Raw genomic sequence first — 25,425 nt, 5'->3', positions numbered from 1 at the left:
TTTTGTTTTTACTGTGAACATAGACAAACACTGGAACAGGCTGCCCAGAGAGGTTGTGCTGTCTCCATCCCTAGGAGAACTCAAAACCAAACTGGATGCGGTCCTGAGCAACCTAGCCTAGATGACCCCTGCTCAAAGCAGGGGTCTGAACCAGGTCATCTCCCCAAAGGTCCCCTCCAACCTCAACTATGCCAGAATTCTGTGTTGCTCTGTCAGTTTCTAGAGCACAAAGGTACTTGAGATAAATCTTCCAAAGTGTTAATCCATCTGAAGTGCAAGACTCTTCTTCATCTTGACAGAAAGAAATTATTTGCAAGACATCACTATACTTAAAAATAGCGTGATGTAATTGCACCATTTCCCCAGGAAAGAAGAACACATACAGCTCGTGTTTGTGTTGACTGTAAAACAGTCTATACTTAAAAACATGTCTTCAAAGTCATCAAGAGACTAAGACTATTTGTAACATCTGGACAAAGCTGCAAATATTTATCAGACCTTTTCCTTTGATTGTTCTTTTCAGTTTGGTTTGGTCATAGACCCCAGAAACTCACTGTCCATAGACACTCAGGGCAGAACTCCACACCTCTCAGTTCACATGCTGCATGGAGAGTTGAATGTCTCTGCTTTTATTTGTGCTGTACTTAGATGTCAGCAAGGGAACTCTTGGTCTCCACATACTCAAGTGCTGCTCTTTTAACAGCCAGGACACTTTCCTCTGTACCAAATTTCTTCTCATAATCCAGGTAGCGTTTAAAGAAGAATTTCATCTTCTTTGGTGCCAAGCTCAGGTGTATGACCCTTTCAAAGATGTCCCTGCAAGAAACCGAAGTGAATCAGATTGCTGTGTTGCCAATAGCAGTCAATACAAGCCCTGTAACCTGCCTTTGAACAAAAAGCAGAAATTCAGGGGAGATACTCAATCTGCTGCAAAGTGCTGGTGCTTGAAGGAGGAGATTCCTGACAACTGGACAAAATTTCGAAGCAGAGCTCTTCTATTTACTCACAGAACTGGTCAACTTATGCTAAGATCTGGCCACTGCACTTGACCCTGCTTTCATTAAGTGGATGTGGCAGGATCCATATGCAGAAAGCTGTACTTCCTTTTGTCAACTCTTAGAAAAGGCAAAAAAAAAAAGTTTCTCTACTTTTGTTACAAGATAGAAAAGGGCTTGATCTCACCCTTCAGAGAGAAGGCAATGCCTCCAGAGGGACAGATAAGCCCCAGTGCAAATCCTCTAGTTTATGTCACGCAGGTCAGTAGTTACAATCAGTCCCCATCTGCCCTATGGATCTCCTTGGAGTCTCCTCAGTCCTGCCAAAGATAGGCACTTCCATAAACCCCAGTTTTCTTTCTTTAGGTGATAAAAATTCTCTTTTGCTCTACTCTGGGAAGCCCTACACAACCTCATGGTGCAGGACACCTCTGCTCTTTTCAGGTGTGGCTCTGAGCACTGTACTCTGCCCTGTCCCAGACTGCTGTAGAACTACTCACCGTACTTCCTTCTGGCTGCCATGTTTGATCATGATGTCCATGTAGATGGACCAGATGTCTGTTCGCTTGGGATAGCTGCTGAGGGTGCTCTCAAAGAGGGCCTTGGCATGTTCTGAGTCTCCAAAACGGAACTCCAGCTGTGCAAACCTTGAAATTACATCCACATCTGAAACAAATAATGACATATTAGGATATCACAGTATCTCTTCTCCCTGTGAACAAACACGACTGATAATGACACAGAACAGAGACAGGCACAGACACCACCATCTCTGCTCAAAGAGAAGAGGCTTTGTTCTAAAGTAATTCTGGACCAAGGGGGGGCTCAGTGTGAGAGAAAAGGGTCACATTTCACTTCCCATTTCAGCTCTCTGCAGGAGACAGAAGTTTTTTCTTACATTCAAAACACATCTTGCAATATTGAGGGGCAGCCCCACAAACCTGGCTGAAGTTTTCTAGAGGGCTGTAAGGCTCAAAGTCATCTTTGCTTCAGGTGCTTTGCTTTTGCCCATTACAGCAAATGCTATTACATAAGAATTTAGTGTTGATATCAAGGTTGCCATTTCCCCTTCCCTGAGAGTAACAGGCAGCACATTGAGCACCAACCGGTGGCACTGTTCACTTACTACACACACAGGTCACAGGCAGAGATACCACAGAGCAGTCTGACTACTGGAGGCCTGTCAACACTTGGTCTGCACTAAGGACAGGGAAGAGTGTGCTTACGTTCTTTGATGGGCAAAGCCTTGAGAGCACGCTCCAAAAGCCTGTGTGTAGCCTCAGCCTGGCCTTGCTTCAGGAGGAAGGAGGCGTATTTCAGCCACACAGATTTGTCCTGACGGAAACGCTTCAGCATTGTCTGGTACAATTCCTCTGCTTGCTGGAAGGACAGAGTGGGGTTAGATTACACAGATACATAATAAAGCCCTGTGGCTTTAAAACTCTTGGCCCAGGTATCTCCAAACACTTATGACAGAAAAGCAAGTAAGAATAGTTCCCTGTCTGCTGTCAGTCATAACTATTAAGAATCACAGAACCATCAGTTGGGCAAAAGTTAGGCATAACATTTGTCAGCTGGAAGCTTATACAGTCAGCACTGGTAGCTTACTGGCATGACTGGATGGGATATGTGCCTGGGACCTGCTTGCACTATCTCACCTTGTACTTCTCAGAATTGGCGTAGATGTCACACAGATGCTGGAAGACTTTCAGAGGCTCATTGTATTGAACAGCTCTCTCAAAGACCTTCATCAATGTCTCCTCAGTACCATACATGTTCTCCAAGTTCAGCAGAGCTACCCAGACATTCAGTTTCTCCTGTTCTTCCCTTAAAGCAGACGTGAACAAAAATATTTAGCATTTTACCAGTCTTTATCAGCTTTTTGCAAACCACCCTACAAAGCCTCACTGACTTGGCAACCTGCCTCCAGAACAAAGGAAGGGGCATGCTGCTCACTGAACCACCACTTTCAGAATAAAGCACAGCACTTGTTTGACGCTACAACTTATGGTCACTGCTGTTTGTAATTAAAAGCCACAAGGATGATTCAAGAAAGCATTATATACTTCATCATACTGTAGAGATGATTTAATATGCAAGGGTGCAGCCCTTCCAAGGGCCAACTGACAATTGCTGCTATTTAATCCCTGTGAGCTCACCGAGACAGACTCTGCCACGCCACACAGGCTGATGATGCTACCAACGCTCTTCTACCACCACTACCCCACCATGATTTGTTCTTTGTGGCAAAGAAAGGTAGAACCCCATTATTACCTGAAGCAGATTGTTTTAAGTGCCCGCTCTGCCACAGCTCTGGCCTTCTCAATCTCAGTGGCCTGGAGATGGAAAGCCATGTACTGTAGCCAGAGGATGGAGCTGTTGGGACTGCTCAGCACCAGGCGGTCAAAGTCATCTGCTGACTGGGGCTGTCGACTGGGGTCCATCAGAGCTGCCTCTAATTTGCAGAGCTCCTTCTCCTTCTTCTGCTTCTCTAGCTCCTTCTCCTTCTTTGTTTGTTTCTTCACCTGAAAGAAAAAAATGGAGGTTTGGGAAAAAAGCAGGTACTTCATGTGGGAATAGGCCCAGCTAAAGCACAGCCAGCCCTCAGCGTGTCCACAGGTAAGCAGTTTTCACAGGAAGAGATGAGGCCAGTTGTTTAAGAGAGGAGGAAAATAGTACACACACCTCACCCCCTCACACCCCCAAGAAGAGCAGCAGTACAGGAAATCTTTTAACAAAATATTGAGGGACCACATACTTGGCTAGTCTTGCACCCCCAACTGCAGGATTGTTCACCCCAATTCACCCTCTCATTCTTCCATCTTTACCCCCTCCAGGCCAGTGCTCACCCCCACCCCCACTTTGTAAAACTCCAGAATACACGGGGACAAATTGTGAAAGATGGGGGTATGCTGCTGGATCACTAAAGTGACTCAGGTCTAAATTGGGAACTGACAGCGCTGAAGTTCTCCGCACATGGCAGCTACACCTTGGGCAACAAACATCAGCCACGCACCGTCTTCACAGGGTTAAGTTTTGAGGGACAGAGGAAATCCTGAAGAGCAAACATGAAAGCAATTCATGAGCTGCTTCCCAATTTTGCTGAGTTGCTTACAATGGAAAACTCTTCTGAAATATTACAGCATTAATTACAGCACTGAAGTATTATTTTGTGTTTTTCTAGACAAGAGGACCATAAATTGAAAGAGTTTTCTATATGCAACTTTTCCTGTAAATTTGTAACACCCAAAAAAGTAAAAGAGAGCTGACATCAAGTACAAAAATTTTTACTTTCATGAAAATGTTTGTTTGACCCAAAATAATTACTTTTTTAGTGTGTCAACCTGAGAATCCCCATTTTCCTGCAGCCATGCTAAAATAGAGCCTTTTCTCCTCTGCTTCAGAGATACCTGCTGCTAAGCCCCATGCTCGGAGTAGTTAACTAAGTTCTTTACTAGCTGTCAGAGATGTTCCCTTGGGTTAAAAGGCTTTGCTATGGGGCAGGCAGACGTGCAAATACTGAGGCATCACAGTACAGCCACCATGTGGTGTCTCTTGTGCAGGCAACGCTAGCACACAGTACCTTCGAATGCGGATCCTCCTCCTCCTCGCTCTCTGAGCTCTCTTCTTTCTGATTCAGCACAGGTGTATCCATTGCATTCGTGTCCTCATCCCACGTGAAGCCCACAGAAACCTGCAGCCTGGGAGCTTCCCCAGGTTTCCTTATCTGTTTGGAAGAAGACAGAGAATTCCCCGAGTTTTAATTTGAAGGTTTACACTGAGATCAGACAACTGCTGTTTGCCTGTGGCTGCTCTCTGGCCAGTCCTTTTGACTTCTCACACTTGGAAACAGACAACTTGCAAAAACACTGAACTCTGGTCACCTTTGCTGCAATTTAAACTCAATCCATCTCAAGCCATTTTCAGATGCCACAAACACAAGTCTCTGTCATTCCTGTTTGCAGCAATGATACTTGTTGCCATCCAAGTCACAGCTGACACGTCAGTAGGGCTGGAAAGTCATTTCAGGCTCAGGTTCTTCTCCAGGCTTCTTACCTTAGGTATCTTTTTAGCTGCTTCTTCCTCCTGGTCATCATCATCCTTCTCCCGGTAATACACCTCAATTCCACTGTCATACTCATCTGCAGGGCACGTCTTCCTTTTTTTTGGCTTTGTCTCCTACAACAAATGGAAACAAGAATATGGTGGAGGCCAACAGCTGACAGAGAGAGGGTAATGCCCTAGCACAGAAAACCCCACTATCCTTTCACATATGACACAACAGAAGAAACCCATGCTCCCCTACATAATGGTGCCAAGACCAACAGGCCACACAGGCAACACAACTGAATTAGCAGCCCCATTAACTCTTAACTCTTCCAAATGGGAAGAGTTTCTGATCTTCACTGATCTCCAATGCAATTTAATCTTTTTTTCCTACCCTTTATAGTTCCCCAGTCTGCTCTCAATGGTTCTTTCTAATCCCTTCAGTATTTGGGCAAGCAAGTTCTTTCAGGATGTCCTCCACAATCATATCCATACCTGCTCACTTTCAGAGTTCCCTCTTCTCCGTTTTGTCTTTGGCTTAAGCTCTTCTCTCTTCTCACTATCACCTGCCTCTCTTTTCTCTTCCTCTGCACTATATCGTGGTAGGCCTAGGGATTCAGGGATGACACTTGGCATACCAGTATCCTCGGGCAGGAGAGAGAGTTCAATATGTTTTTCCTTTCTATTTACACTGTAGTGTGTTGCCAGGAGCATCAAGGAGAGAAGAGAATAAATAAAAATCAGAGCATTTACAACGACTGAAAAGATATGAATTCCATTCAAATCTTCCTGTCTGTTATCCCCTCTCTTTCCATGCCCTCCTTCTCCACCATCTCCTTTCTACTAATTCACAGCCGCTTTTAAAGAACATTGGACCTACCCAAGCACCTTGACAGTGAGCAGCTTTCCTTCAGGCAAGTACTTTTCATATAAGGAGTGCTTCTGTACAAAGTATGGGGAAACATTCTGGAACAAGATTCGGCCTTGAAGTGAACTGGACAAGCTAAGAGGAAGAAAACATGGAGGGAGGAATTAAAAAAAATAGTGCAGTGACTGTATCCGTGGTGCCACCAGTTCTATATGACTTTCCCTGCTTTAATTTCATAGGCTCAAGATAGAAGCAGTGACAACTTGATTCCCAGGAGGAAATTCATTTTGTAACACCACATTATACCAGAGACCAGCCCCAAACAAGATTCCAGAATCCTACATTCAAAATAAGTTCTCAAAGACCCCTCATTTCCCAGAATTGTTTTCTTATGCTACTCACCCAAAGAATACAACTGATGGAGTGACTGACTTGACATAGCCTCTCAGTAACTGGCCTTTTTTAACATCCTTAATACATGTTATTTCAACATCTTCCACTTTGCTCTTGCTCTTTGGGTTTAGCCTAAAAGAGAGATTAGAAGTTAAAGCACTCATCTGAATAATCCATGTTCTGCTCTGGATATCAGAAAAAAAGAAATCAGTATCAACAACAGCTAGTACTTTCTGGAAAGCAGACCAGGTCAGAGGCACCCTTCAGTTTATTCAGAAGTACTAATGGACTATCTGCATCTCTGCCAAACTATACATAGCATTAGGGAACAGACATGCTGCTGTAAACAAAGCCAAACAACACACATCACCCTGGCTTTCTCTGACAATAAGAACATAAGGAGACCGAAATGCTGCCAGTAATTCTGCACAGCATAGACTTGGGTTTTTTTTTCCCCCTACTTTTTTCTAAGATATTTCATTCCCCATGGTTTATGCATGTTTTTTCCAAGAAGAAGACAAAGCAAGAGGCTCAGTTTTAAGAGACATTTAGGACTAAGTCTGCTATTTAATCGAAGTGGTTAAAATGTGCTGAACATTGAAAAGTTACATGCTTATATTGCAGATTCAGTGCTTCCCAAAGAAGCAAAAAAGTAAGTCAGGTCTAGATACTATGATAACAGAAATTAAATCTGAAGCCACTTCATCAGTTCTACATTAAGTGTCAGACGCCTCCATGTTTGTCAACACAAATGGAAACAAAACAGATCTTTCTGAAGTAGGAAGAACAAGTCTCATCCCTCAAAAAAAACCAAAAAAAAAGCAGTCCTTGTCCATTTTACACTTCACACTGATCCACCCAAACCAGCAGTCACTGTATTTCACTATCCTACTCTTCACTAGTAGGATACACACAGACTGGAAGGATGACACATACCGGGACTGCCGAAGCGATAACTGGATTTTGCGATTCCCGCTGGAGAGAACATAACACCTGCATGGCAAAGTAAGGAGAAAAATCAGAAGGCTTTTTTACCTGTTAACCCCCCCCCCAGGTTAAAAAAAAATAGGTATTTTCACTAGCAGAATGAAGCTCTAGGGGAGACAAACCACTCTGTCCCTTGGAGCACTTGCTGTCTAATGTAAATCAGTATCACACAATGGTTCCCAAAACCAGCTAAAGGTTTTGGAACTTGCTTTACCCAGTCTCTATTGCTGGTACAAAAGACAAAGATTGTTACAGCTGAATCACTTGGCCTGCTGCACTCCCCAGCATTCCCACAAGTCTGTGAAGCAGAGCAATGCAATTACTCGTGCATTGCAAACATACAGACAACTGACTTGCCAAACAGCCCACAGAACCACAGCAGAGCTGGGATAACTGGCATCCCTCAGTCCCTTAATTCAGAGAGTAACTACTCTGAAAACAGAGTCCAAGATGAAAAGGGGCTTCTTTACACGTGGAAAATACGAGACTTTCACCCTTATAAGGTCATAAGTCAGCATTACTTCTTAGTTACAGACTGAACCTTACAGGTCTGGCGTCACCTTATGGCAGCAAAAAGCCCGTCACCAGAAGGAGGTATTTCTAAGCCTTGTAGCTTGAGGGAACAAGAAAGAATTACTGACCTGACAATCTTGCCAACTTTGAAGTCACCCAGAGGATTCTCTGTGTAAGTATCATTCAGGTGAAAGATACTGACTCTGCCAGTCTTCCCACCTGGCAGCGCAACAGTCAAACCCATGTGTGGAGTCACCTTTGTTACCATGCCTACAGTGATGGTGCCCTGCTCCAGTGACTGAATTCCTGTCAAGAGTGAAGGAGGGAGAGGGTTTCATAGTACTCCAGAAGTATGTAGCCAAAGCAACAGGGGTAATGAGTCAGTGAAACTGGCTTTAGTTACCTAGTACATATCAAACCCACCAAGTCTATAAACTCTCTCAGTTCACAGTAATATCTGCCGTGGCAGCACAGACAAGGTCGTTTACTTTGCACAGTTCTGGGATCCACAATAACTGACAAAAGTACCATTTCATGTCTGAGATCAGAAGGGAATAATGTTCACAGGGGCTCAGAAAAGGGCTTCAGCCTGAGACAGTAGGAAGGTGATTATTTAGTCTTGGCATACAGAGATCTGACCCCTCTTGCCTTGTATGCTGCCTCATCTGGGTCAGGGTCCCAGGGCTTGGTTCTGTCCTACAGGGAGGTACAGTTTGGCTCTGGAGTGTAACACCTTCACCTGAGAGGTCAGTGCAGGCCCACCTCTGAGTGAGCATCATGCACAGTGGGGTCCTATTGTTAAGGCTCCACTATACCTGTGAGCGACAAGCAGAGGTGTGTTTCTGTGACATCTGTTCCAGTCACTGTAGCTGCTATTGCCTGGCCGTTTTTGAAGCTCTTTTCTGGGTGTTTTAAGACCTGAAAGACAGATTTCATTTATTACCAGACAAGGAGCACTGCACAACTCTGACTGGTGCTTACGCTTTCTATACAAATCTTTGGCATGTATACTTGACTGATAGCTCAGCATTGCTGCAATGGCTCAACTGTGCTGAGCCAAACCAGCCACAGGCACAGTACTTGCTTGTCAGTAAGAAGCAGTGATGCCTGACAGGCAGAGCACTGGATTATGATTTCACATGGATGCCTGGAGTGTCTGTAGTCATCACTTGCACGGAAAACAACCTTTGTGTATCTTACCTTGGTGTTGAGAGACAGCAGCAGGTAAGGAACTCTTCCTCGAATGTCAGGGCTGACTTCCACCTCCAGCCAGTTTTTGAGGATGTTATACTGAAAAGGCACCAAATAAGCAGAGAAGACAGCATGAGACCTTGGCATGGCGGAAACCACCTTCCCTGGTAGATTCACTAATTTTTAAGGCTATAAAAAACTACTCCAGCTTTGGCTTTTGCTCCAACAAAAATGGTGATTTAGCTTCTACTCCTACAAGGTACAACTGCTGTGGTTCACTAGCAAGTGCACACAGGGGACCAGCAGTGAGAGTGCTTTGTGCTGGTGGCATATGCAATTTCTCAAAGGCCACTTTGCTAGAGAGCAGGGAGGGAAGCACCTGCTGGCCACAAACAGGCATGTCAGAGAGGGTGAGTGAGCTCAACCCCATCAAGTACAGCAAGTGTGACCCCCTCCTCCTGCCTTCCCCGTATGACACTGCACTTTGCACAAGCTGCTCTCACAGCTGATGAAGACTACAGTAGTGTCAGTGTTTAGGTCTGAACGAAGGCCCCTGAGGCCTGACTCTCCCTTGCTGCCTCCCCAGCACACTTCTTAGGAAGACTCTGACCTCACCTTTTTCACAAAACAGGTGACTGTCTGTCCAACACCATAGAGTCCAGATTTCTTGAGGGCACTGTCTTCTTTAAGGTTCAGCACTGATGTGACTTCCCCTTCCATTTCACTGTTTGCAAAGAAAGAAAGAGGACATCAGCAAGACAGCTTTGGTCCTAATGAAGAAGATACAAGTTAGAAACCCAGGAGATTATGGTGAGACAGTACTACTGTGACAATGCCTTTGTGACATTCATCCCCATTCCCTCCCCAGTTGCATCATTCTGTGAGGAATTCTTCCCTGGGCATAAGAGGCAATCCTTCCAACAGGAACAGATATGCACCAGCGTACAGTTCGGCAGAATCAGAAGCTAAAAGGACATTCAAAGGAAATTACGTGGTAGGAGAGCACTGTGAGGTTTAACACAGCTCCCAGACCCAAGTTATCATGACAGAAAGAATAAGAGGCCTTGTCATATTGCATACACGTGGAAGTCCTTGCTTACAGCAAGCTCCTTCACAGGTAGAATGAACAAGGGAGAGAACCTACAAGGACACAGGCCTTTGAAGATCTGCAGACAGCAGAGACCAACACTTACCTTGGACGAATGCTGAGCTCTGGAATGGACCGTGTGAAGTGTGGATGGGTAATGGGTAGGTACCTAAAGCAGGAAAAAGGATCAAAGTTTCTCATGATCTCCCCAGGTCCCAGTCACCCACTTGTAATCCCTCTGCATGTGCCAAAAAAATAAACAGGTGTAAGCCCTCTAACACTATCAAAGCCTTTCAGTTCCAGTTCTTTCTAGCACTATTTCAGTGGCAATTTAGGTACTCAAAACACACTGGGAAATTTAGCCCCCTTAAATCCTGCTTGCATTTAAGGCCTCCACCAGGCTTCAAGAGTTTAGACATCTTCCCCCTACCCCTCCAACCTATACATAAAATATAGTGATGCAGGTAGAGAGTTAATTCACTGAAACCTGGATCTGGAACAGAATAAGCAAGCAGATTTCCTTAGGCCTTAACCACTGCAGCAAGGGTAGCTGTGATAGCTTCTGTTGACAGAGGCAAGAGCCTAGATTACCAGAACTGAGTAACTCTTTCACTCCTTGTATTCCTCAAGAAGTAATATGATGTGCACAATTTCTCACCTGTGAGTATTCACATCTCTGCCTCCAATGACTCGGGCAGTCACCTTCTGTCCAGCTTTCAGAGTAAATGTTGGAAAAGAGCCTATGGGCACTTCATCCATAATCCGGGATGCATGGATTGAACCTGTCAGCTTGTCATCAATAGCAACTGTGACGTGGGTTGGTTTGACGGACTTAACAGTACCAGTAACAATATCCCCCAGGGAAAGCGAGTGTTTCACAGCAGAAAGCATCTCTTCTACTGCTGTCTCAGACTCGTTCCGGACCCTCACATAGACATTCTTCTTTGCTGGGCCTTGTACCGCTAACAGGACCCCGTGGTCATTCACCTTCACCACTTTTAAGGTTGCAGAGATTATTTGTCCCACCTTCAGTTTTTCTGAGTCAAAGCGGAAGGTGTCGTTGAAGTGAGATGCTATGGGGACCGCTGCCAGCTGGCCTGTTTCCAACAAAGACACGATGGCAAACTCTTCTGCGATGTGCTGCACGATGGCAGCGTGCTGGGAGTTCTCTGAGAGGCGCTAGACAGAAACTGAGATAGTTACTTCCCCTGCAGAGATTGTAGCTCCCTCCACTCTACCTCCCACAGTTCTAAAAGAAACAGCACCCCCCCCTCCAAATTCATTAATTGCCTACAGTTTGCTAGATGAACAGGAATATGCACATCCAAAAACTGAGCACATACTTGCTTGACTCTTTGTTTTAACAGTTCTTCCCGAAGAGAAACATACACCTTGGATGTGAGGGCATCCACGTGAAGAACCAATGCCTTGGTTTTCTCACCAGGACCAATGTTTTTGTCTACAAATGAGAATAAAAAGATATCTCCTGATGACAGCAAAGAATTTTGAGCAACTGAGCTACTGACACATTACAGGACAGGAAGGGTTGCCTGCGCTTCTTTCTGAAGATCACTGTGATAAAAAGACTCCTACATTACTAATCGTAACTAAGTTACTGTAACAAAGTCAACTTAGCAACAAATGTCTATTAAGTCTCTTTAAGCAAATAACAGATTCCTCCAACATTAATAGCAAGGGGCAAAAAGTTTTGATGCTTTCACAGAAGTAGTAAATTGATTTTAAGAAGATACAACTCTTAAATAACTAGGAAGGCTGATTAAACACAAATTCAAGGTAATATAGGTTTTGAAAAAGGTTATGCTAAATTTAAACAAAACCATCATCAGTCTATCTGTTGCTGAGGAAACAAAGAAACTGTTCTGGACACAGAAGTGCAGGGGTATTACTTCTGCTGAAGTCAGCATTTTACATTGGTTTCATTGGTTTATTCATTAAAGTCTTAAAGTTACACTGATTTAAAAGAAAAATTAACAGCAATTTCAGATAAAGATTATACTCCAAATGAACATATTTCTAAAGAAGAAAAGTAAAAGCAAGCTGGAGCTTGTATCACTACTTTGCCTATATACAGTATACTTCAAGTAAGGACCTCAGAGCACAAGCTGGACTTTACAAGACACCCCAAAATTACATCCATTTTACAGATGGGGTAACAGAGACACAGGTAGGCTTAAATATGTTCCAAATCACAAATGGGTCAGAAATACATTAGGAAATGAAACTACGAGCCCATCCCTACTCTGATCAGACTCCTCCCATGATAGTTCCACTGCAGAAGAATTCATTTCAGGACAGAGATTAAGTGAAAACCGCAGCCAACAGAGACAAGACCCTCACCTCCCATATGGTAACGAGTGGCTGTTACAGTCAAGCCCGTGACAGAGCTGCCATGGAACAATGCTGAGCCATCCTCCTTCACATCCTGCACGACCAGCTGTAGCTCCTTCCCAGGCACCAACTCACCAAGGCCTCGGGCCATGCTACGCTCCTCTAAAAAAAGGAAGAAAAAGTGGGAAGTCAGCTTGTCTTTGCGAAACAAAGACAGTTCTCAGATTTGCTCGAGTGCACAAACAAGCATTTAAATCCAAATATACAAAGCTTAAGCTCCCAAATCTGTAGAAATACAAAGTAAATTCCAAGTTAATGAAAGTAAAATCATCTTTGTGACATTAAGGATCTGATAACTTTGGGGAAAACATTTTCTAACCTTACAGAAACACTGACACACAGTACTACATATAGAAAAAGGTGAATGCAGAATAGATTAATACTGAAAGCACAAAACAGACCTATCACTTCACAATTCTAGGAAACAAAGTATTAAACACTACTGTATATAAAAAGAACAAGTTAGAATTTTATGAAAATCAACTGCACTGTAAGAAGAACACATGAGAAAACACCTCTTACAGGCAAAACCTGTGATACAAGTAGACAAATTTATTTGTATCAACTCATCCTCATGTGAGTAATAGGTTTGGGTTATCACAAGCACTTGAGTGCCAGCATAATTATCTTTGTATTTTCTAGTTAAGCCTGGCTAAGGCTCAAGGCAGTTGAAAACTCCATCTGTGAAAATCAGGCATCCCATGCACAAATATCAACAATAGAACCCCAGTTTGATGATGACAGCATGTACACACGCAGATTTCTGTACCATAACAGGAGCAGTTCTTAGTGCCAGTAAAAAGCAATGCTAGTGTCCTTCACTGCCATAGTTTAAAAAGCACTAGATGAAGGTAGAAATGGTAATTTCTCATCAATTATGAGTTACTAACAAATACAGTGTGCACACAAATACTACAGCATTACTCTTGTCAATGATTCCCCTTTACTTTGATGGACAAAGTTAGTCCTATTTGCTTAAACACAGTAGGAGCACCTGCTGTCCGCCACATATAATAGGCAAGTAAGGAATTTTTTTTAAATTAAAGCCTTCTCTATTATTTTAGCTCTCCATCAGTCACTTAGATGTATTATTCTTCAGAAAGCACCAGGGGACAAAAGATCGTGGCTTTACCACCGGACAGCTAACTTAGCCTTTCTAACGTCACAGCAAGTGACACTGATGCACTGACTCAGGCCATTCCAGTTGTCTTCTGTCCTTCCATCACTTTTCACAGAATCACAAGGTTGGAAGAGACTGTTGAAGATCATCAAGTCCAACCATTCCCATCCTATGCTAAACCATATCCTTAAGTACCTCATCTACCCTTGTTTTGAACACATCCAGGGAAGGTGACTCAACCCCCTCCCTGGGCAGCCTGTTCCAGGCCCTGACAACTCTTTCAGTAAAATTTTTTTTTCTAATATCCAATCTAAACCTGCCCTGGCACAGCTTCATGCCATTTCCCCTTGATCTATCTCCTGTCACCTGGCTGAAGAGACCATCACCCACCTCTCTACAACCTCCCTTCAGGTAGTTGTAGGTGGTGATAAGGTCTCTCCCCTCAGCCTCCTCTTCTCCAGGCTAAACATCCCCAGCTCCCTCAGCCATTATTCATATGATTTGCCCTCCAGCCCCTTCACCAGCCTGGTTGCCCATCTCTGCACTTGCTCAAGGAAATCAATGTCCTTTTTACTTTTGAGTAAAGATGACTGACATGACACCCATTCTGATTTGTATGTGCCTACTGCCCTGGAATCCAGAGACTGGTGTTGTAACTAAATAACTGGCAGGGGAAGGCCTTACGTGCCTGTTTCTAACACATGAGTTTGCACACAATGAGAGCCTCCCATGTTACTTGTCACCATTCTCTTTTCAGGCGTTTGGGGAAATTCAAGTTTGGGCATTGGGCAAACTGGTTTGCTTTGTGGCAATTCACTCAGACAGAAATAAATTCCTTGAGGTCATTCTTCCACTTGAAAAAAAGAAAAAAAAACAACATAAAAAGACCCCAAAAAACAACCAAAATCAAATAACATAAAAAACATGTGCCTACATCCCTGTTCGCAAACTAGATGAGTATTGGGCCAAGCTGTGAAAATGTTTATATCCATAAGGTCTTTGGAGTTTAACATCTGTTCATTAACCAGAGGTATCAGGTCTGCAGCTTTTCAAAGGCTCTTAAAATTACACGAGCCTAGAGTAGCAAAAATTAACCACTGCCAAATTCAAATTAAACAGAGTGCTTCATGTGACACAAAATTAAATGGTGAAACTACTACCACATCTCAGATGTGCTCAGATGCTTTTAGATTGCTGTTAAAGCAATTACAAATTTTCAAACAAAAAAGGTATATCCAAGGCCGGAGAAAGGCTTTAGTCCACAGAACATCCAGTCTCACCCTGGCCTTTCTTATTTTCACCTTCACACGCCCTTCAAAAATCCCATCTTTTTGTACCACTGTACCTCACTTTTGGTATATGGACCTCACAGTTCATGTACTTAACCCCTTACTTTTAATTCTCTAAGCTTCAACCCAAAATCACTTTAAGAGGCCTGTCAGATCTCAATAAAAAGAGCAGCTTTTCTGGTTTATTCTAACTTTAGTTCCAAAGAGCCTTCCTGCCAATGGCAGATGCTGCACATACATCCTTCGTCTAATAAGCTCCTCTCAGAAGCTAAATCTTTGCTCAAACTGACATTTCTTTCACTTAAAAGAAAATGGTTTTCCCTTTTTGTTCTTCTGAAGCCCCTTTTTTATGGTACGATCCCCTTTAGCAGAAGATGTGCAATCTTTTACCTCTTCTTGTCAACAAGTTCCTGATTTCTTTCATCTCCTTGAAATACTGATTCAGCAGGGCAAAGCTCTCTGCAGCGGAATCTCCTGAGCTGCACTCTGACACCTTCAGATTGAGGAGCACACGTTGCTTCTCCTCATCAATGCTCATCACCTTCGCAATCACAGTCTGTCCCACCTCAAAGTGGTCCTTGGTGTCCGTCACAAACTTGTCACTCATGCTCTGTTCAAAGACAACAACAAGGCAAGTGTTATTGAGCACAGCTGCCAACTATCAACCACCTCCAGTACTGTTCAGACTTCATGAAAACACAGAAGATAAATTAAAATTAATTACTGAAGTCACATGAAATCCTCATTGAAGCATAAGTTCACATCAATAAAAAAAGTCCTTTGTTTCACTTTGGAAGCTAATTAAGACACAAACCTAAAAGCAGCTTTTAGCCTACTGAAGGAAGCTACACAAATGCAGGACCCATAGCCATGTTTCAAGCACTCCTGATCACACAGAAGCCATTCACTGAAGGGCATGCATTGCTTACCACTTTGGGTGCCAGTCCTGTCCCACCGAAAGGAAACTCCACAAACACTCCAAACGGCATCACTTTCCTCACGTAACCTGTCAACAGCATCCCAGGCTGGATTTCAGAGAAACTTCTCACAACTTGCTCTTCCTGTACAGCAGAAATGATTGCAGACTTTCTGCTCAACATCTGAGCAACCAGTTAGGAAAAACAGGAAAAGATGGATGAAAGGAGCTCGATGCCAAGCAAATCTCTGTGCTGTGAGCCACTGGGCTACAGAACATTTTGTAGGTTAGGACAGTACAGGGGTTCAAAATCCTGCTATTCCAGTTTCTGTCTTGACCTCTCTTACACTAGAATTTAGCAACTGATGTCTCTTGAACTGCTCAGCATTAAAGATGTGTGCTTCACACTAGCACAATGTTAACTTCCTAATTCCTGATTTTTGGTACAAAAGCAGCAAATTTTTTGCTAAGGTTGTGTGATATGGGAACAGCCCAGAAGGTGGTTGGAAACATCAGTCAATTCACAACCACGTCCTGGTTCTGATGGGATTCTAGCAGCAGCTGAACCTCACTTTTAACACGAGCAAGTTACAGTGACTCTTTGAAACATAACTAGCTTGACAGGTGCTTCCATTCACAATGCACAAACTAGTGTATCTACTGCTTGTTGCAGATACTCTGGATTCCCAACATCTCCTTCCCCCTGCTTTGACTGGTTGAGGTGGCAAAGGATACCATCCGCTCTCCCTTGTCACTTAGGCACATAACTCTGGGCAGGACATCTCCCTCTTCCAGACAATGCCACTGGAGCTTGCAGGTAGTAACAAAGTCAGAGAGATGCGCTGTGGGAATGAAGGCTATCACATTGCCTTCATCTTCTAAGATAGAAACCTCTATCCCATTATCTTTCTTCTTCAAGACTTTCACATCAACCATCTGAAAAGAGAACAAATATTGTGATGTAATACCCCAAGTGTCTTTGAAGTCATCCCTTTTGATGCACAGGGCTCCAAATGCCACCCTCAGTAGCTCTGACACGGCCTTGCAGCTATATATACGGGAAAATCTCACACCAACAGGGCTGCACCTAAAGAGCAGGACAACACTGACAGTACAACAAGACGTAATTCTCAGCTCTGGAGAAATCAAGAGCTAGAAACATTCTCTTGGTTGTGACGTCATATTTGAAGGGCAAAGAGAATAATTTAAGTAAGATTACAACTGTCTTGTTCCTGCATTAGCAATATCTGCAGGGTGCTGAAAACTGTTTTCAGTCCAAAGACAACACAGAAACATTTCAAAACATTTCTCTGAAGTCGTCTTTTTCCAGGGACTAAAAGCAACTGCTTTTGGAGTGAGAACATCAAGCAGCACTGACAAGAGGACTCCACCTAGGAGTAGGAGTACCTAATTGTTACCTCCAGAAGGACAGTCCTGGGACTCCTTTATCCTGACGTCTGACAGCAGAGATCCTGTTTTTGACCCAGAAGGCCAACCACACAGTAAGAAATGCACATTTCATGCTAGTTCCTGACCAACAGCTTTTCTTGAACCAAAGTTGTTCAAAGTGATACCAAATTGTTTGGAAAACAAATAGAAAAAAGCAAAAAGATAGCAGTTACTGAATTCAATACCTCTCCTATTTGATACTTCACTTCCTCTTTCTTCTTTGGAGTAAATTCCTTTTTGTCTTCCAGAGCTGGCTTGTTTGACAGCCGGAAGGACAACAAGAGTCTTTCCTGCTGGGGCTCACATTTTAAGACCATTACTTTAACAACCTGCAGAAAAAGAAAAAAAAAATTAAAAGTTTAATTCAGCCGATGCTCCTCCTCAGTGTGCTACCACCTACAGAATGGGACAGGGAAACACAGACACAGTACACTTCTCTGACATCCAAGGACAGCATGCCAGTGACTGCAACTTAACAAGTTCAACCAGAGCCAAATGTCCTTCTGATCACACAGACTGAAAATGCAAGTACATAATCATTAAACAACACGCTAAAGGTATGTAGCAGGGTGGTAGAAGAACTGAGAATAAAACTCAGATCTCCAGATTTGCAGTCAGAAATATTTACTAGAAAATTAGCCTTCTCCTTAGACAGTCATCAAGCAACAAGATTCAAGAAAAACAGAAGCACCAGAAAAAACAAAGAGGGATTAGATCTCTATAAGCTTGTCCACAACAAAGACCAGAACTTGGTGAATAGAATGGTTCCCAGAGTTCCTGGTGTAAGACATGCAGGACTTGAAACAAACAGGGAACCAGAACAACACAGTGTGAGAAAACTTCATCCCTCTGATTCTGTAGGTAAGTTTTAACTCCCTTAGGAGAAACTGCAGCCTAAGACACCAAACTTCTACTAAGATCTCACTAACTCAACCATTCTAGTCCCTGTATCACATACGATGGTGCTTCCTACACACCAGAACAGAGAATGCCTAGAAACAGACACAGGTCTGTGAAATACTCAAAGAAATGCCCCTTTTGCAGCCTAATCTGTTTAAATGGAGCACAACTATTAAAGTGAAAGGGCATCAACACCTGTTCTTGTAGGTTGCTCCTCCATGGGAAAATCCATGTGAGACTGAACTCAACTGCAGATTTCTCTTTTGCATTCAAACACAAAGCATAGCATAGGTACATCAATTACCTGGCCTTCATGGAAGACTTTATCTGGACAAGCTACAGGTTCTGAGCTCAGCTCATTCTTGGGTACCAGACCTTTGACATCATTGTAGAACTTCACGATGCAGCCAAACTCCCTTGCACACACCACAAAGCCATGTGTGATCAGACCTGGTTTTGCGTCTTCATAATTGGAGAGGACTGGAAGCTTTGATTGGATAAGACCTTTCTTTAGAGTAAGGATCAACTTTCTTCCTTCAGGATTGCACTCTAGCACCTACAAAAATGGAGTAAAAGAAGGTTCAAAAAACACATCTGCCACTGTCTAACCAATGCAGATGCTAAATATGCAGAATCAAAGAGTGCAAAGCAGCTGTCTGACAGCTCTCACCCGACACTTGACTTCATCTCCTATGCTGTACTTCTTCTCAGGCTGCTTCAAGATCACATCAGCAAGATGCATGAATGGCACAAGCCCTTTAATGCCATCAGTCACTTTCACCTGCATGCCAATGGGTTTCAGAGAAAACACTTTGCCCTAGAACCCAAAACAGGGAAAAAGATCTGTAGATTAAGCATGAAAAGCAGACCACACACAGGTAGGAAACAGCCAAAACACTGTATCATCTATTATCACCAAATCCAATCACCCTCCAGAAAATAAGATCTCATTCCAACCTACAGCCCACCCAACCAACTTGTAACTTTCTGCCCATCAGCTGACTGTGATGGTCCATACATGAACTTCTACTCTGAGTGCCAGGCAACTTTCAGTTTCTTTCACTCAGGTCTTTCTAAAAACGTATTTGTGGCTATAAATTAATGTTTGACCATGGCTAAAATTTTATTGCCTTGGCAGCATCATGAATAAAAACCTGAACAAAACGGGGAAAGAAAAGTAGCACATTCCATTAATCAAGTTCTGCAAGGAGAGACTTTTCTCCTCACTTTCATCAACTTCTGATCCAGACTAGTGAGAAAATACGTATTAGGCAGAGGAAATGTACATTAGCTAAATCATTCTCCTAAGTATAATGGCTGCACAGTACTGCACGTGTCCTTCAGAAGCTCACCTTCACCACATCCCCTGTGTGGACATCTTGGTACTGCAGAAATCGGGCTTCAATAACCTGACTAGGAAAGAACACAGCAAGAGATGACCAGTCAACTAGAAGGAAATCCAGGATAAGAGGAGACAGTTCCCTTTTTGTCCTGTCCCAAGTATCGATTATCCCAAACACTTTCTCCAGTGCTCTACAACTCCAGAGTTCTGTGTTTGATTCCAACTAACCCAGCTCACAAAACAGCTCTCCAAACACAAAGTTTGGTGAGGATCTCCAAGCCTTATTCTAGGTGACAGTCACATAGTTCCAGCCACTGGCAATGGCCCATGGAAGGGGAACCCATCACCTGTATGACTTAAAGCCAGATAGATAGAAATACTAAGAGGGAGGAGAAAAATGAGCTGGGACTTGGAAGATCAAGGCTCAATTTCCTGTCCAGCCACAGTCTTCCAACATGATCTGCAGAAGTAATTTAGCCTCCCCGTGCTTCAGCTCACCAACTCTGTGGATGGTGCCCCAATCCTCCCATGGATGGGGAGGGTATGCAAGACACCCAGACAACCTGACGTAAGACAACAGAGGTAAGAGCCAAAAACCCCAAATGGCATTTTCTGATTCAGCAAAGTTGTATTTTGCACTCCCAACCACACCATTTTAATCCTTCAAGTAATTTTCTGGAAGAGTCTATCAAACTTACTGCTTCAGAGACACGATACACATTTCATCCATCAGGCTGTAGTCAATGATCCGACATTTATGTTTGCATCCTGCCTTCAATGCCATGGGTTGCAGTGACTTCTTGTTTTTTGAAAGATGCTTCAACTAGGAAAAAAATAATTAGAAATTACTGTTTGGAAAATGGAAGCACTGCTATTGACCTTTGGTTGAAGTGGTTGCACTAGACAAAACTGTTCCTCTAACATTCTCTGTCAGCAGGTTTCCCCAGTTCTTCTACAACAATCCACCTACATTCCAACCTGAACAAGAGCAGGTATGGTTTGGCAAACACCATTCACATTGTCTTAATTCTGTTGTATTTGTCTCACAAAGAGGATAAAAGTAAATCATAAAGATAGAAAAATAGAACCTCCTCCTAGCATCCTTCCCCAGGAGGCTGAGCATGCTATGGAGGAATTGCCTTCCCACCCTGGTACTTACCCGTGCAAACGCAAGGGTGCCATCATCGAGCTCAAAGAAGGCACCAAACCGCTTGTAGAAAGCTTTCACTGTGGCCTCTTCCACCACTGCTCCCATTCGGTCACTGGAGAGCTGGTTTGGGGATCCCCCAGGGTGGAGGAAGGCCTGCCGTAGAGTAAGCCGCACCACCTTGGAGGTGGGGTTGATGGAGAGGATGCAAGCTTTCACCTGGGAGAAGGTGGTACGCTCATTAAACACAGGTTTGTAAACAAAAGAGGAGAAAAGCACACTGCTCATGTTTTTAGACATTATGCTTGGTAGCCCAACTCTTTGTCCATATGCAGGCACTTTCTTATATTACTACTGAGACACCACTTCAGCTCTAAGTGCTTTCCAGAAGAGGTTTTCTTGCTTCTGTCTGCTGTTTCCAGACTAGCCTGGTACCAATGCAGTGAGGGGAACACAACTGCAGCAGTATTTCTTCTACTGTTTGCAAGTCTCTTGTGCTTTCCAATTGAAGTCTTCCATTACCCCATGAATGACTTTGCTCTTTACAGCTCCAAAGCAGCCATGATAATAATTTAAATAAAAGATAAGAAAGACAGCTATCATCAGTAAGATTTTAAAGATTATTCCACATAAATGTTGGAGAAGATAAGAAATGTTACACATGACACAGCAGCTCCTTCAACCCCCTTACCACTTGATCTGGAGAATATTTCATGGATTTCTCTGGGTCCATGTGCATGAAATCCACAATGCCAGTGAAGGAAGACAAAAAGCTCAGTTTGATCCCAAATGGGGCCACCTAGGAATGGGAGGGAAAAGATGCCAAAAAAAAAAAAATTGCATTCAGTTTCCCTGCAGCTCAAACAGAGCTGCAATTCACACATTTCACAAAAAGGCACTGCCAGTGATTATCAAGAAGCACATCATAAGAGACAGGGAAACCAGTAACACTTCGGATTTCTGTTTAAAACAAAAAAACAAACCAAAAAACCCTTTAGATATTTTAAAACTCTGTGTGTGAACTGCTGCTAACTTGTTGACATTTTTACCTAGGTAAAGGCCAGAGAAGCACACAATGGATCCTGTTCTGCTTCAAGCTTCATCAACATCAGGCTGGGGCCTTTATACTCATGACATCACAACCAGGACAGAGATCAGACTTTAAATGAATGCAGTGGAAGTGTCTAGCAGATAATAGCATCTGCTACTGTAAAGTGATTTTCCTCAACCACAAAATTTTCCAAGACATGAACTTCCATTTCTGCTTCACCTTTCCCCCTGCCTTCAGCAAGGCTCAACCCACCTACCCACCAAAAAAAAACCCCCAAAGCAACAAACCAAACCCAAACCTAAGCTTACCATCTGCACACGTGCTTTCACCACCAGCCCTGGCAATAAATTGGAGAGTGTCCAGTTCTGTTGCTCTGTTGCCAGGGATGCAGCAACATCCGATCGATCAATGGACAAACGGACCACTCTTCCCTCGTTCTTGACTTCCACAATGACACAGTTCAGGTTCTGGCCAATTTTCAAGTCAGACCCTAGAAAGATAAGTCACAGCATGAAACCTCCAGCCAGAACACTCAGGAATTCCCTTCCACTCTTTCCAAAGCTTTTTTAGAGTTCACTCTTTTTTAAGTGGTTACAACTCCTGTAAATCTAAGTAAAGTCTGCTGCCAGCAGGGATGGATGGGCTTGGAACAGTAGCACAGTCTGTCAGAGAACAGGTTAAAACACAACAGCTTGTGGCAGACCAGCCACGAAACAGCTTTCCTCAGCAGCTCACAAAGACTTCACCTTGACCCAATCTCATTGAGGTGCCCTAACACCACAGACACAAGCTTGAATCCCTGCCATTCTTCACCTCCTTTTTAACCCCAGAAGCGAGTCCTCCTGCACTACTTCTTACCTCTCTTGACTGCTTTGATGTAATTTTGAGCTTTCTGATGAGGCAGAAAAGCATGAGTCCCACTGACTCCAATATCAATCAGGTAGCCATGGTCTTCCACGCTAGACACAAAGCCAGAGAGCAGCTGTTGGGAGGGAAGCACTGCAATCAGTAATGTGATGAAACAACTGGGTCTTCAAAGAACATGCATCTGGCAAGAGACTCCCCACTCGAGTACCCACTTGTTTCGTAAGGACAGGGAACCGTTTTCCAAAGCAGCAAGAGAATACTACATTCTTTCTGCTCATCTGGCAGTGAAGTCTCAGTCTTTACCCACCTATGCATGTATGGAGTTCACAAACCAGCAGGAAAAAAACCTGGCATGCTCAAAATTAGCAGGTGTTCTAATTGCAGGCATGTGCCTACAATCATAGAGCTGAAAACACAACAACTAGACAGCTAAGCCCCTCTGCATATGTTAATTATTATTCTCTGCATAAATGACACTGAAAACTACCCAGAAAGAAATCATAAAGTAATTTGTCCACATGGAAACCGCATCAGGTGATCTGCCCTCTCCTGTCAGGGCTCTTCCACAGTGGGAGCCACTCCACATTCTGCTCTGATACCATGGAAGGGCAAACTGAGGTGTTCCCCCACACACTGTGCAAGAGGCACCTTCTGAAGCCTAGAGAGGCTGACAGACCCAGAACACATACCATGCCCGATGCCAGTGCTGAAGCATTCAGACCCTTATTGACCTTCTTGGGGTCGATCGACAATTTGATACTCCGACGACCATCAGCCCTTTTCTCCACACAAGTCACAATGCACCTGACCAGCATCCCAGGGGAGTACAGGTCCAAGAGTGAAGGCAAGTCCTGCCCAGCAAGATGATCAAGGGAGAAACATACATTATTTAATATTATAAAATTTGTAAGACCAGAATTTGTTATCAAAGTATCTTTTGAAATCAACATCACATATGAAATCCCTGTTTCTCTGTCAAAACTACAATAAAAGGCAGGAAATGTCACAAACACAGGATCTCAATACAGTGGCAGGGATTCCACTATGTGATGCTGGCAAGACTGGTAGGCTTTGCTTAAAGAGGAACACTGTGTGGGCAGGAGGTTGCTGCTGAGAAAACATCTACAAAGACAACAGTGATGCCAGCCTCACCTCCCTCTTCAGCAGAGAAGAAAACCATGAGATCCCAAATTCAACACCACCACAGGAAAACTTAAGAGGCGCTGACATCAGAGATGGGGTAACAGATGATCCCATCCTTTCCTTCTAGCAATCATCATTATCAGGAAATTGCAAAGTTTGTTGGCAAAGCCAGTTCCAAAACAAGGTCACTCTATATTAGCACTACACAGCATCACGTTGCACACATCAGCAGAGAACAAAACTGCAAGAACCATGCTGCTCCCCGTGCCCCTGAAAAACACTTGCACCCTTACATCATTTTCCATCCACTGCCCTAACTTTTTCCCATCACTGCCTGCAGCCAAGAATCAGTATTTAGCTTCAGCAGCAGACAGACAACACAAATCACACCACGTTCAACAAGCTGTCTACAAAGTTCAAGGATTATTTAGCCAAGACTGAGGCACCTCAGGGGATCAAAGTCAAGTCAGCTCCAAAACACCAGGAACCAGGCTCCTAAGCAAGACTTCAGGGTTAGTTCTGAGGTATGTGCACCCAGGCACAAATCACGGGCCTCAGGACAAGGTCTCACCTCCAGGAGTTCTCCTTGGGCCACCTGCTTGCTCAGCATTTTGCTGTAGGCATCGCTGATGTGTGTTACTGGCACAAATCCTAGAAGTCCACTGGGTAGGCTGATGACTAGCTCATATTCACTGACCTCTTTTATACAACCAAGGAGCAGCATCCCCTCACAGAGTGCCTGGAAAAGCAGAAAGAACAGCATGCTGTTGCTATGTTGGCAAGTCAGTGATAACAGGGTGGCAAACATACTTTTGTCCTGACTCACTGAAATATCACACAGGTTCAGCGAGGAAAAACACACTATTTTTACATAACCCAGAAGAGAGATGCACACAAAATCAAACACAAACCTCAATCATGAGTGGTTCAATGATAAGAACACTGTCTTTAGCAGCAGCTACTTTGTCTGCCTTGAACTTTTTCTGCTTTCCTTGATCCTTTTGGCTCCTTTTTCTTTTCTGGGATTGTTCTTCATGGCGAACCTATAGCAAAATTTAAGAGTGGGAGAAAAAAGAATTGGATAAAAAAATTAACTTTGCACTAAGACAGAGCTCTGCTGCCAAGAATAAAATAAGAAAATAGTAGGAATGGAGAGGAAAACAAAAAATAGAACCTCGCTAACCACTATATGCCTACGTACAAGTGTTCCACAGGATCTCCTCTGAGCTGAGGCTGATAATTTATAAATCTATGAATCTTGGGAATGGAAAAGAGTAGTGTAAGTGATCCACACTCTGCTAACAGAAAAGAAAAAGCTAACTCAGTCTATATCTACTGCCATCAGCCTCACCACACAAGTGCCTTGAGATAAAGTGCTCGTGGGAAGTTTAAAAGCTAAAGCCTGATTGATAATTTTGATTCAACTTTCTCTGTCGTCATATTCAACCTGTATCAGACATCAGGGATCTCTAAGGGATCAGGAGGAAGGTGGATGTCAGCAGTTATCTCTCTCTGGAAGTCCCTTCTACAGTTCATTAGAGACAGGACAGGTCACATTCTGACAGGGGAAGAGCTCTTAAAAAGAGTTAAGACAGAGACACAAACATACATCAAACAAATTGTCGCGCTCTAACTTGGACTTGGGCGTTTTCCCCTCTGCAGGTTTTTTCTGGATGCCCCCTCGAGGGAAGTTTTCTTCCGCGGATGCCAT

The 25,425-nt window shown here is 43.5% G+C and overlaps 1 protein-coding gene across 1 annotated transcript; it reads right to left on the bottom strand.

Annotated features, from left to right (window-relative positions):
* Positions 1–389: 389 nt before the first annotated feature.
* Positions 390–25,425, bottom strand: PDCD11 (programmed cell death 11; the record flags this gene model as incomplete). Its single annotated transcript, XM_084264305.1, has 35 exons — positions 390–816; positions 1,496–1,661; positions 2,222–2,375; positions 2,654–2,822; positions 3,270–3,520; positions 4,579–4,722; positions 5,052–5,174; positions 5,538–5,733; positions 5,923–6,045; positions 6,313–6,435; positions 7,240–7,296; positions 7,932–8,109; positions 8,619–8,721; positions 9,004–9,093; positions 9,610–9,718; positions 10,188–10,250; positions 10,740–11,260; positions 11,425–11,540; positions 12,440–12,592; positions 15,290–15,509; positions 15,829–15,999; positions 16,551–16,751; positions 17,450–17,593; positions 18,469–18,720; positions 18,835–18,981; positions 19,517–19,577; positions 20,205–20,329; positions 20,666–20,872; positions 21,345–21,452; positions 22,013–22,194; positions 22,563–22,686; positions 23,261–23,422; positions 24,286–24,453; positions 24,626–24,757; positions 25,324–25,425. The coding sequence occupies 35 exons, from the start codon at positions 25,423–25,425 to the stop codon at positions 645–647; spliced, it is 5,517 nt and encodes a 1,838-aa protein (XP_084120431.1). The 3' UTR covers positions 390–644.

Source organism: Gallinula chloropus, assembly GCF_964237585.1.
Source record: "Gallinula chloropus genome assembly, chromosome: 5".
NCBI classification, from domain to species: Eukaryota; Metazoa; Chordata; class Aves; order Gruiformes; family Rallidae; genus Gallinula; species Gallinula chloropus.
This window is presented reverse-complemented; position numbering and strand designations above follow the sequence as displayed.